Here is a 13,789-nt window from a genome sequence, read left to right on the forward strand (position 1 = left end):
GTAACAGGTGAAATTAATTTAATACTTTGTTTTTTAGAGCAGTTTTAGGTTCACAGCAAAGTTGAGGGGGGAAAGTAGAGAGATTTCTCATATCCCCTCTGCCGCCACACACGAACATCCCCAGAGGGTGGTGCACGTTACAAGTGAAGAAGCTACACTGACACCAGGTCATCACCCAGAGTTCATGGTTTACACGACGGTTCACCTTGGGGCTGTACATTCTGTGGATTTGGACAAATTTATAGTGACACTGTAGTATCACAGAGAGGTTTCACTGCCCTAAAAGTCCTCTGTGCTTTGCCAATTCTTCCCTATTTTTTAAAGTCTCTAATAAAAACCCATATTTAAAGTAACAGGTGAAATTAATTTAACACTACAGACTACTTAACCCAACAGAGCCCACGTGTCATCACGCCAGCACGTAGCCCCGGCTGCATTTCAAGCGCCCATAGCCGCGGGGGGGCGTGGGGGCGGGGCTGGCCTTCAGGTGGAGAGCCAGGTGGGCAAGCAGTCCCCTGAATTCACCACTCGCGCTGTGGACATCTAATCCCTGCCCGGGGCTGGCTCGGGAGCTGGCAGATGCCGAGCACCGTCAGTCCCTCGTCGTCGCACTGAGGGCTGACACAGCAGCAGTAAGTGCAGCCTGGAGATGCGACAAAGCCTGACCTTGCAGCTGCCCGGCAAGGAGGCGCCCTCACCACCCTCAGGCCTGCAGCCCGGAGACAGCAGGATCCTACGGAGGGGCATCAGCCCCCAGCACCGGCCTGGAGCGGGCTTGAATCCCTGCACCCACCACCCCGATAAGCTCTGTGCAATGGGAGGGAGACTCCTCCTCACAGGGTCGCAGGAGCCCTGGAAAGCACTTCAGGACAAACGCGCAAGTGCTGAGAAACCCCAGCAGCAGAGGCTGCAGACAGCCAGGCGTGAATAGGCCGGGCCACATCCCCCGCCCCGTTTCATGTGGGCGTCTTCTCCCGGCTCTAGGATGCTCCAGGACGCTGCATCTGCAGCTGGAAGGGCTCCTTCCGACCACCTCAGGAGGGTTTGACAGTCTAGGCGGTGTTTCCGCTACGAGCAGAGCGTTCTCTCCAGTCACCTGACGCCTTCCGGGACATGCTGAGGCCCTTCTGCCTTAGTGGGACCTTTCAGAGGCACAGAAGAATCACAGAATCTAGCAATCTTTGACAGTGTCCCCATCATGGTGAGGTTCGAGTGGAATTTGGGGTGAAAAAGCACATTTGAAATAGTTTGTCGGGAATTCCACAGGGAAGGATACACAGGACTCAGAACGGAGACGCTGGAGGCGGGGGACACGGCACTGGGAGGGGGCAGCACAGGGGACTTCTGCTTTACCTGTGAGGTTTGATTTCTTACCAAAACAGCAGACTGGAAACAAAAGTAAATTGTTAACGGCTAATTCTGATGGTAGCAATATGGGTATTCCTATATTATTCTCTGTTCTCGTCTGTATCATTCTAACATCGAAATAAAAGTATTTTCCCCCTAACACTGGATGCAACTTAGAGAGCTATTGCTGTGCCTCATTTTACAGGGAAGTAAACTGAGGCTCAGAAGGAAGAGGGGACTGGTTGAAGGGCCAGGACACAGGAGTTCCAAGCCCAAGCTTGACGTCTTCTGCTATTCGAGTCACCTCTTGGCTACACAGACGTGCTGTCTCCACATCTCACAGCCCTCCAGCGTGGGCCTCAAAAAAACCCTACAGATGCCCCTGGAGCTTCAGCCTGGCCTTTCCCTGGGCTGGGAATAGAAGAGCTGGCCACACGCTGCAATTCTGGAATGTTCCTGCTTCCAGGATCTGGCACGAGAAGAATCGCCGTCTATGCAAGGGGGGATGGGTAATTCTTCACAGACACGGTGGTTAATTCTACCGAGTTGGGCAGACAGAGACGAGGGGTGCAGGAGGAGATGAGAGGCAATGACAGGCAGAGGCACCCCATGTCTGGCAAGCATGGAGATATCCAGGGACTATGTTTTATTAAAAAATAAGAGTGTGCTGGAGGAGAGTTTATGTCAACTTGGCTGGGTCATGGGGCACCCAGCTGTTTTGTTCAAACATTATTCTGGGTGTTTCTGTGAGGGTGTTTTTGGATGAGATTAACATTTCAACTAGTAGACTGAGTAAAGCAGATTGCCCTCTCCAATGTGGGCGGGCCCCAACCAACTAGTTGAAGGCCTGAATAGAACAAAAAGACTTAATTTTCTCCAAGTAAGAGAGAATTCCTCCTGCCTGCCTGCCTTCAAATTTGAACTGAAACATCAGCACTTCCCGGGTCTTGAGTCAGCCAGCCTTCAGATAGGAACTATATCCACTGGCTCCCCTGGGTCTCCAGCCTTTCAACCCACCCTGCAGATCTTGGGACTTGTCAGCCTCCATAATCGCATGTGGCAATTCCTTATAACAAATCTCGTCTCTATCTATCTGTCTGTCTGTCTGTCTGTCTGTCTACCTACCTACCTAATCTCCTATTGGTTCTGTTTCTCTGGAGATCCCCCACATAGTGAGGGTGTAGAAAATGAAGAAGGGAACTGAGAAGAGTGTCCACCATGTGTTAAGCCCAGAGCTAAATGCTTATACCCATCAGATTACTGAATCTTCCAGCAAGCCTATCTGCGAACATCAAACTGAGGCTCAGAGAGGTTGAGTAATTTCCCCAAAGCCACACAGCTCTAAGTGGCAGAGCAGGGATCACAGCAAGGTCTGTGTGACTCCAGGTCAGATACTTCTCCCACCACATGAGTGTTTTCCCCAAAGTGTGATACACACCACACCAGAGGGGAGTGATGCACAGATGAACTATTTTTTAATTGACTCTGTCTTTTAATTATTACACATTTATTTTAAAGTGTTTTAGGAAAAACAAATACATCAAAGTCACGAGCTCAAAAATGTTAATACTCAAGATAATATCAATGTTCACAAATGTGAGTTGTTTTGAAGAAAACAGTAAGTAAATCCTAGTATAGACAGTACATTTAAAAAGGCAAAGCTCTGACAGTGTCATGAGCTGACCGCAGTTTGGGAAGGAAACAGCATTCACGTGACAGTGTGGGGAGTGTGGGGTCAAGGGAGACAGACTGAGCCCCACCACACGGGCCACGCCTGCTCTGGGCTGAGTCTGTCTAGCAGCTGCCATTTTCCAATGTTTCCGGAAAAGCAAGGACAAAGCAGCCTCTTGCACTGATATCGGGAGCCCTAAAAACCGGACAGTCCCCTGGCTGGTTGAGAGGACCCACCGTGAGGAACGGAGGAAATGATGAAAAATGCACCGTGTGCCACAAGAGCGGACACGGCGCCGAGCCATCCAGGCTCAGGGCCGCACACCTCCACGCAGCAGCTCCTCAGACCCTCGGGCAGGACGGTGGCGGAGCAGGGCCAAGAGACAGGCGGGCACTAACCAAGCAGAGCAGCAGTGTCTGCACACCGGGCTGACAGCTCACACACCCACACTGTCACCTGCCACCCACCGCAGCCAGGGCCCCTGCTCCAAAAGCCCAGTCCACTTGGATACAGATCACATTCGGCTTATGTGGCTTTTCTGAAGAGCTGGCCTCTGCCCGCAGTTTAAATTAACTGCTACTCCTCAGAAATGGTGAGTTTTGCTCCACGCACAGACCAGTTCTTCCACACATCTAGCAGCTGGTCAGTATGCCTGCCCCACCCTCCCCACTCACCAGCACTCCCCAAGGTCCACAGCACAGGCTCCAAGGTGCCCCTGGGCCCCTGGCGCCCTGTGATACGTAGCACGTGCTAACGGCAACATGGCCGCACTCAGTCCTCTCCTGTTGGTGTCTGCTGCAAGGGGATGTGGTGAGACACCAGGGGCTGCCACTCACCAGCTGTGTGACCTTGAGCAAACGATTTAACCTCTCTGGGCCTCCGTCTCCTCATCTACACAATGGGAATAAACATAGTTCCTGCTGCAAAGAGCTGGGGTGGACCAGACAGGACAATAAATACACATAAAGCTCTTATCACAGGGCCTCGCACACAGGAAGCTGCAGTGTTTGCTGAGATTCTGACCACAAGAACTTTGCTTTTTAAAGAAAGGAAGAAAATGCAGGTCCTTCCATATTGTGATCACTTATGCTTCCCCCTGTCCATCCTCTTCCCTGCATGAAGCCTGCCCGGGTCCCTGTGGTGAGGGCCTCTACAGCAGATATCCTCAGGGCCATGAGCAAAGACGCAGGCCCAGGACCAGGTTACTGGCCCAAGGTCGCATGGCTGGCAAGATCCCGAGCCACCTGACTTCAAGTCTAACCTCTGCTCTCAGAAGCATCTCCCCTCTTCCCTGCCTCCGTTCCTTTGCTTATGCTGTTCCCTCCACTTCACATGCCCTTCTCACCAGCTCTCACGCGGCCCAGCCTTCGTGGCTCAGGGCAAATGGCACCTTTTCCATGGACCCATCCCTGAGCCTCCTCTCAGCTGCCACAGCGCCACTGGGCCTCCTAGGGTCCCTAACGCATGTGCAGTCACTCATCCGTTCACTGAATCCATATTGATTGGGTTAGGTACACTGGGTGCAACGTGCCACGTACTGTTCTAAGGGCCAGGGATACAACAAGGTACACGACGTACATCAGTCCTCCCTTCACAGAGCTCACATCTCAGTGGGAGGAGAGCAAGAATAAACAAAATGAGCGAGTGAATGTGGGATCTCAGACAACAGGGCGACGGACAAACACAAAGCAGGGACGGGGAGGCTGCAGCTTTCAGCAGGACGGTGAGAGGAAGCCTCACTGAGGGGGCCGTGTGGGCAGAGACCCACACATCTCTGAGGAGAGGAGGCCTGGGTCTTTGGAGTCCGGGAGGAGACTTCAGGGCAAAAGGGCAAAGGCCCCAAGACAAGGGCTTGGCAGTGATCCCTTTCCCGTCCAACTTTCCCCAGAGCCTGAGCATGAGGGCAGAGCCTATGGCTTGTTCACTTCTTCCCTCCCTTGCTCTAGCATAAGACTCTGACACGAGTTTCTGTAGATGCCCCGGATCCGGTATGGAGTCTCTTCTACTCCCAATTTGCTTCAAATTTCTATCATGAACGGGCATTGAATGCTCTGCACCTATAGAGATGACTATACGGCTTTTCTTCTTCATTCCGTTGATGTGGTGACTTACACTGATTCTTTTGCTAATGTTAAACCAACCTTGCATTCCCAGGATCCACCCCAGTCGGGGTACATTACCCTTTTTTTCTGGATATTTTTCTGGACTGGATTTGCTAGTATTTTATTAAGGCATTTTGTGCTTTGGGTCTGTGGATTTCTTTTTCTTGTAATGATTTTTTCTGGGTTACAATCAGTGTAACGTTGGCCTCAAAAATGAGCTAGGAAATGATTGTTCCGTCTCTCTTTCCTGAAAGAGTTTATAGAGAACTTGTACTAGTTCTTCCTTAAATGTTGCACAGAATTTACAGGCGAGGCCATCTGGGCTTGGAGTTTTCTTTATGAGAAGGTTTGTAATCATAAACTTAATTTTACCAAACGTCCTAAACCGAACTGAAGGTGGCGAGACCTCTACGCCTTTCCAGGTGTTTTCAGAATCATCCCCAAGTCCTGCACAGGAGGCGGGTCCAGGGCGCCCACCTGACAGCTGGGGACACTGAGGCTCAGTGCGGGCCACACAGCCGTGTGGCCTCGTTTCCTCTCGACGTCCTCACTCACATCCCAGTGTGACCTCCTTCCAGATCACAGCAGCTGCCCTCAAGGACCCCAGGCAAGCCCGGGTTGTATCCTCCGACACACACCTCGAAACAGCTCAGTGGACAGGCCAGGAAGGCACACACACACGTGACTGTCACTCCTGCAGGACCTGTGCGGGGTCTGGCTGCCTAGGCTCCATCCACCTCTTTCAGCAACAGCACCCCGCTTTTCTGCGGGTGCCGCCTGCTCTCCACTCTCAGCCCATGAGGCTCCGGAGCACTCAGGCTCTTGGGACACTGGGAGGCAGATGACTGGGGCCTGGCCAATCAGCCGTGTGATCCCCCTGCTGGAGGGGCGTTCAGACCCGAGCACGTGCCCCACAGACTTGACCCTGGGGGCTGCAGGGCTGGAACTGTTATCTTGCCACCCCAGGGGAGCACCGAGCCAAAGCCCAGACTGCCACTGAGAAACCAGGTCCTGCTGACACTGTATGCGCCCCTGTAACACAGGAGCACGACACAAATCCTGCCAGGGCTCTCGGTTTCAAGAGCTAAAATATTCCTTTGTTTTATTTAAACTATTTCGGTTTGAGTTTCCTGTCACAGACAGTCAGAAGAGTCTAGACAAATGAAATCCCCTGACTGAATTCTTTAAGGCTTGCTGCCCTATTTCATTCACTCTACCGGTACTATATTTTTTTAAAAAGAAAAAAGAAAAAGAAAAAAGGCTTTCATATATTATATGTCAGGCACAGAGCAAAATACAACACAAATATTTCATTTGCCTCCCAACAATCCTATTAAAATCTCCATTTGATACAAGAGGAAACCTCTGCACGAACGTGAAATGACCTGTCCGAGGTCATACTTCTAGAAAAACACCTCCGTCCAGCCTGGCTCCAGACTCCTGGTCTGGACACTGCACATGGGCTGTTCAAGACAAGACCCAAGGCCTCCCACCAGCAGAAGGTGGCCCGGACCTCCTCTGCAATCACCCCACTACCCCACATGTACCCCTAACACTGCTTTTTAAAGTGTCACTGACTTTTCTAAAACCCCAGTGAAGGGCCTGGGTAAACCAACCCCTGGCTGAGAGCTGCTGGCACACTTCCCGGCGCACCCCAGGACTGAGCTGGCTCTAGCCAGTGACCCGGTCTGAACGTGGCTCTGCCACTCACTGCCGTGAGGCTCCTGTCTCCGGCTCCCCCTCTGTGCAGGGCGTAGTCATTCCTACCAGAAAGGATTAGGGTTAGGATTTGTTTTCAGGATTAAGTGGAAAATAATATGCAAAGGGATTAGCGGGAAAACTAGTTCTGATATTTTGGTTCTCTCTGCCACACACTCCCCTGCAACACTCGAAGCCCCTGCTTCTGGACGGGCATCTTTGGCCGCCAGGGCAGCTGCTGGACACCCGCACCTCCGCCAGCCCTTCCTCACCTCCCGGCCCCCTCCCTATGCTGCCCTCCCGGGGTCCAGTCACATCCAGGTAACCCTTGTATCCTTTCACATAGTTTTTCTTTTAAATTGATTCTTCTTTATGAAAAAGTAGTTTAAAAGGAAACCTGACATCACTAATGTCAACAGAACGCCCAGATCATTTGCTGTACACGTGAGGTAACCATAAGAACCAACACGAATCAAAACAGCATTACTAGAGTCCGTTGGGGACACTGTGGCCTGCAGAGGTTCCAGCCCACCTGCCTGCTCTCTGGGGAGACAGGCAGACAGGAAAAGCTGTCAGGGAAAGGAGGGGGCGGGGCCGGGGCCGGGGCCGGGGCGGGGGGAGCTGGTGTCTCCTGGGGACAGAGCTTCAGTTGGGAAAGATGGAAAAGCTCTGGAGACGGATGGTGGTGACGGCTACAACAACAGGAATGTACTTGATGCCACTGACCTGTACGCTTAAAAAGGTTAAGGTGGTCAATTTCATATGTATATTTTACCACATTTTTTTTAACAGAAAAAATGTAAACAACATATTGGCACCAGAAATAAACTTTCATTTTGAGGAACTCTAAGGGACTGACGGTGAATTCTGAAAGGGTCAACCCTTCCCACTCCCCATGTCCCACACAAGGCCCGCTGACACACAGAGGCGTGTGGCGGCCCGGGAGGCACCGCTTCGGAGGGAGCCGGTCCCCACTCTTCACAGCCCAGGAGCGGGAGCTGGGCAGGAGAGGAGGGAACCCAAGGACTCGGGAGGGCCAGGCCCAAAAGCCGTAGTAAAGGAAGGAGGAGTGAGAGCTGTGCAAAGAGCAGGGAGGATGGCGGCAGTGGAGACGCAGCCCACCCTCCACCCACCTGCAGGGTCCAGCCCCCCTGGGCAGAGGCAGGGGCTGCAGGGGCCCAGGCAGAGAGGGGACCCACAAGGGGAGCAGGGAGAAAACAGCCCGGGGAACCAGGCCAACCCGAGTCAACACACACTTCCCCCAGCCCCCGCGGCCTGGTGAGGGGAGCTGAGCAAGGCCCCCCAGGCCCGTGGGAACCAAAGGTGCGGAGGGAAGAGCAGGGCCCAGAGAACCTGTCCCAGCTAACGCCGCCCACTCCTGACCCCGGCAACCCCTTCCTGTCTCCTGACCACAGCCCCAGCCGGGGCCCCGCCCCTGCCCCTCTCTAACCTCACCTCCTGACCCCTCCCCTCACCAATCACGCCTTATTTGTGCTCTTCCAAGGAGCTCAGTCCTCCTCGGGGCCTCTGCACTTGCTGTTCCCTGTCGCCGCTCCCTGCTCAGGCCCCAGTTCAGCTCCAAGGAAGCTTCTCCCACCCACCCTATCCAGAAACGCAGCCCATCTCCTACAGCCGTTATCCCAGCCTGCTGTTTACGTCCTCACAGACTTAGCACCACGCAAAACGCAGCCACTCATTTCACCTTCACTCCCACAACCAAGCTCCCCGACAGCAGGGCCTCGCCTGCTTGTTCACGGTCACGGGCCCCAGGGCCTGGAACGGCGCCTGGCTCACAGAAGAGTCACCAGTAGTCATCACCTGTCTGTGAGGTGAACCCCCAGGCCTCGTCTGGGACACACGGTTGTCAACCCGTGCTCGTCCCCTGGGGCACTCGCGCAGGATGGTCCTTCCCAGCGAGACCGTCCTGGGCACTGTAGGCTGCTGGCACCTCTGCCCCACCCTGTAACTGCCAGAAAGAACACCACATACAGCCTCCAGGTGAGAACACACAACCCAGGCCTACGGGTCTAAGACTCCTGGCAGAAGGAAGGAGGCAAGAGAGGTGGCCTCGGTGTGTGTGGATGAACAGGGCCCACGAGTGGGGTGTCACTGGAAAAACACTCTTGACTGGGGGACAGAACTGCAGCGACAGGGTCAGAGAAGGCCCAACGAATGGGGTGCAGAGTTGCAAACGGGGGGGGCCTCTGGTTGAAGTAAACCCACCCCTGTGGTTAAGCTTCCACAGGGTAAATGTTTCTTTTGACTTCAGAGCCCAATTCTCCAGTTTCCCTCAGGTCCTGTCGCCTCTCCCGTCCAGCTTCCAGCCCGAGAACTGCCTCTGTCCTACAGGCTGAGTCCGTGAGCCAGCAGAAGGCAGCAGGGCTGGATGATCTTCCAACTCGGCTCAGTATTGGAGGGCTTCCTGGAGGAGCCAGAGGAAACCCTGCACCCCACGTCTCCCCCCAACTGCACCTGCCAAGGGCTACAGGGTGACTGGCTGCTGCTTCCCCCTGCTGGGGGCAGGCAGAGAGACCCTGGGACATATCCCAGGAAGGTGCCGGCCTCTGACCTCCCACAGTCACTGGTCAGCAGGGACAGAGGGACTGTGGGGTCTTTCTGCCCACAGACTCATGTGAGCTGCCTGGGTCACAGCCCGCTCCAAGGACAAGCCCCCCTGTGCAGGGGGCCCATGAAGGAGAAAGGGGTCTCACCTGCCTCTGAGGAATCCTCACCCCTGTGGCTGAGAAGTGCCTGGGCCATGGTGGGAGGGTGCACCTGGCTCAGGACCACACCTGGCAAACACATCAGGCAGCTCCGAGGTGCCCTGGGGAGACTTCCAAGCACAGGGAGGAGGAGAAGTCTGGGCAGCTCCACTGAGTGTGCGCAGCGGACGCTCCGCCAGATGCTGTTTACGAGGCAGGCCCACCCCGTCCCCCACGCAGCTGGGGGGAGCACTGTAGCCTGTAGCTCACAGTTTACACAGCCTCCACCTACAACCTTCCCAGGCAAACACCCTGGGCCAGCAGGGGTGCTTCGCCCAGAGGCCTGGGAGGTTGCACAACACCCCCTTCCCCGGGGCAGCCAACGGCTGACTGAGAGTGGGTCAAAAAGCTCAAAAGCTTGGTCTCCCCCTTGTATCACTGGAGGACAACCTGCACAGTGATACAACTCCAGAGGGTCACGTGGATCAGCCCTGGCTCATCTCCCCTGCCCTATCCCCCTTCCCAGCAGAGCACCCTCTCAATAAACCACTGCAACCAAATCCTTGTCTCAGGCTCCACTTCCACGAAAGCAACCCAAGACACTCACTTTCTCCAAGATCAGGCAGCCCACTGGAGAATCGAACAGCCTGGGGCTTCAACAGCAGGGAAAATACACAGACGGTGCAACATCTTTCCCCAGAGTGCTGCTCAGACACTGAGAACTTAGGAAGACTCTGAAGCAGCACAGAAAAATCCTTGGGCTTTAATGTTAGCTGGTAGCTGGAGGAGAAGGAGGTTACCCGGTGGCCCCAATACCAGGTCTGAGCTTCCAGGGGAAAACAAGTGACTCAAAGGAAACCCAAATGGTGACTGGTTGTGTTACAGCTGAAGGATTATGGTCTATTTCTTTTTCTCTACTTTACCAATTTTCTAGATAACGTCATTTTCTATGTAAAGAATACCTTAAAAAGGACCTAATGAAATAGACTTTATGGAGCACTTTCAATAACACAAAATATCAGAAAAGAATCAGGAGCTTGTCACACAACCAGCAATGCTGGGTGCAACGGGAGGGATTCAATGAGAGTCTGGCAAATGAACCAGAGGCTGAAGGGCCCTGACGGGGAGGGACAGGAGGCGACCCGCCGGCTCTTGCTCAACTTGAGACTTCCACTGCCCACAAGACATCGCAGGGAGATCTCCCCTCCCTGAGGCTCAAACTGACAGGTGGGCAGTTTAGACCAGAGGATCTCTACGGGTCCTCTGGCTCTAAAATTGTCCAATTATTTGGTGCCATAAAATCAAGAAACAGGAAAAATAAACTTAAGGCCACTGGCGCAGGCATACGGTGATTTCAGTAAACTTGGAGTTTGGCCACAAATTCAAAGGACGAGCAAAAATTCCCCCAAGCTTCAGGAGCGTTTTTACTTTCTTTGTTTTTCATCTCAGAGACTTAACAACAAACTTGGATGAAGAGGATAATTTCCTCCCAGGTTTAGGGGACTGTGGATATATAGCCTGTCTGCAAGCCAACTCTTAAAGTCTCCAGAGGAGGGTCTTCAGAAACTAAAGCAACAGCTGACTTAACTGGCAACGGCGCTACTAAAAACAAAGAAAATGTTTTCAGTACTTGAGTGACAGCAGACTTTCCTGTCAAGTGAAGAGGAAGTCACAACCAGCAAACACCACGGAGCAGACTGAAGATAAGCAGTCCCACATTCAGTAAAAACTATGGATCAGATGCAACCTGAGTTATAAGGCACTTAGCACTTCTCTGAGGCATCTGAGACGAGGAGAGGTTTTTCCCTTCCTCCTAAGAAGCTAAACAAGTAAATTAAAATCCCCGGAGTCCGTCAGCTCCTCTCAGAAAAGAACACGCAGTTAGGGGAAAAAAAATGGTTGTTACTTCAGAAAAACAAGTACAGCTACAGAATCCCAGAGGAAGTGGCACAGAAAACATCCAAAGGGATTCATTTGAAGCCACCTGTTTTTAATAACCAGTTTCCTCTTTTTTGCCCATATATCAAGAAATAGACAACTTCAACCAGAGAATGAGCGTGTATCTCCTGCAGAGTACCGACTAACAACTGATCTTCCCACACAAGACAAGGCCCGAGACAGGAATATGGAAAACTGAAAGATAAAGATCAACCTCTGATGTCTAGCCAGAAATGAGACCCTCCAGGCACAGAAGGCACTAAACCCAAAATGCGATCGGCTGACAGAGCAAGCTGTGTTCTCAGGAGGCAGACTTCCGGGAAATGAATAGCTGCAAAGAGGCAAAGGAGGAAGATGCTGGTCTGAGCTCCGTGCCCCATACTTGCACATACACACAGACTGACATTCAGACAGACTTAAAACTTACACACACGCACAGCGGGTTCTCTGAACGTGCTCACACCTTGTTAAGCTTCAACACTGAGCCAGTCTTGAAACGGAAAAAACAGAAGAGCAAAGGTACATCCTGGGGGGGTGGGGAGGCAGGAACCACCTCCCTCTTTTCACCTCTACCAAGGTCTGCACTGGGAGGCTGGGCCAGGCCTCCATCACACCGGCGCTGTCTCCACTCTGCAAGCAGAAGCCACGTTCTTCTCGTCTGCAGGATGGCAGGTCTAGACCACATCACCTCGCCCAGCCAGGGGCCCAGCCAAGTCTCCCCATCCACGTGTGTGTGAGGAGCAATGGGGGCAGACAAGGGCCTCTAGTTTCACTAGTTCCTGGGGTTTCCCAGATCACACCCCCACGATGAGGGTAGAATTCTTGAGTTCCCCCAGGAAGCCAGGAGGGGAGATGTCAAAAACGGCTGAGTTTGAGCATCAAGGCCAACCTGGGGGTGAATTACCAACCAGTCCTTTGCGTCTCACGTCGCATCTGTAAAACGGATCCCTAAGGTTTCCTCCTCAAGACCTTTCATCAAAGGTTTATGTTCCTGCAAAACACGCTGAACGGATATGATTCCATTCCCACACACGCCTTCCACATTTCCCTACAAACGCAATTCCCACGCCGCTCAGGCGCTAGGGACGAGTCCCCCGTCACTAGATAAACTCAAGAGACCTGCGTCTCCAGACTAGGGCTTTGTAGGGCCCTGACCACCTATCCCGGAGTCCTGGACAAGAAGGGGAACTTAACACCGCATGGACTCCCCATCCCTCGCCCACCAGCTCGGGTGCACTCCTCTCCCTACAACCTGAAGATCCCATTCCCAGGGCAGACCTTCGCGGGGCCCTCCGCAGCACTGCACGCCCCCCATCGAGTCGGGCCGACTCCGGGGGGGCCCCCTCCTCCCGCAAGGCCACAAACACATAGGTCACGGCCGCGCGGGCCCAGGCGGGCTCTGCTTCTGCGTGAGCAGCGCGGCGGCCCCCGGCGGCACCATGCGCGGTGACGGCGACCGGCGCGCACGCCGCCAGGTCACGCGCGCCCAGCCGCTCCGGCCGTGGCCGCCGGCGCTCCCGCTGCGCGCGGACCTGCGGGCGGAGCGCCCGGCCGCCCAGCCGGCATCCCGGCGCAGCCCGGGCCGGGGCCGCGCGCCCGCAGGCCCTGCCGGGGCCGCCCCCGGGGCCGCGGCCGTCCCCCCCACGCCGTGCACCTGCTGCGCGCCCGCCCGGCCTCCCAGCGCCCCAGGGCCCTCCCTCGTCGGCCTGGCCCGGCCGCACGCCTCACCAGCGGTAGCAGCCCTCGGAGGCCTCCAGCGTGAAGTTCACGCGCGTGGCCCGCGTGAAGGGCAGCAGCACTTTGGGGATGTTGAGCTTGGCCGCCGCAGCGCTGGGGCCCAGCGCCAGCAGCGCCGAGAGCGCGAGCAGTAGCGGCGTCACCCCCCGGCCCCGCGCCGCCATCCTCGCCGTGCTTCACCTCTGGTGCCCCGGCGCCTGGCCGCCCGCGCGCTCCCCCTCGCGCCCTCTGCCCCGCCTGCGCGCCGGGCCAGCAGGTGATCAGCGGGGGAGGGAGGGGGCGGGGCGAGGGCCGCGGCCTCGGGCTACTTCCTGGGCCCCGGCGGGGCCCGAGCGCGGGAACGGAGGGGGCCGAGCTCGCGGCCACCCCACCCCCGGCCAAGTGGGGCGGAGGGAGGGACTGCGGCGCGCGCGCCGGACCACGCAGTGCGGGACCGTGAGATCAGACGCGCGCCCTAGGACACGGGGGGCATGGGGGGGATGGGCGTGTGCCCCAGCCGCCGTAGGTGGGGACGAGGCATGGGGCGCGCGCCCACGTAGGGAAAGCCTGAACACGCGTGAGCCTGCGGGGCACCCCTTGACCTGGCGGGAAGC

At 55.1% G+C, this 13,789-nt stretch overlaps 1 protein-coding gene across 5 annotated transcripts in view; it reads right to left on the reverse strand.

The window, feature by feature from the left end:
- The window catches only part of LOC131420416 (nuclear pore membrane glycoprotein 210), a 111,108-nt gene extending 97,705 nt beyond the window's left edge, over positions 1–13,403 (reverse strand). For 4 of the 5 annotated variants that reach the window (XM_058566408.1, XM_058566386.1, XM_058566403.1 and 1 more), the window contains exon 1: positions 13,188–13,403. In XM_058566408.1, coding sequence (XP_058422391.1) covers positions 13,188–13,360 — 173 coding nt within the window. In that variant the 5' untranslated portion in view covers positions 13,361–13,403. The remainder of the gene's footprint in view (positions 1–13,187) is intronic. The other variant, XM_058566395.1, reaches the window with a different exon arrangement.
- Positions 13,404–13,789: the final 386 nt, after the last annotated feature.

The sequence above is a fragment of the Diceros bicornis genome, chromosome 2, assembly GCF_020826845.1.
Source record: "Diceros bicornis minor isolate mBicDic1 chromosome 2, mDicBic1.mat.cur, whole genome shotgun sequence".
NCBI lineage: Eukaryota > Metazoa > Chordata > Mammalia > Perissodactyla > Rhinocerotidae > Diceros > Diceros bicornis.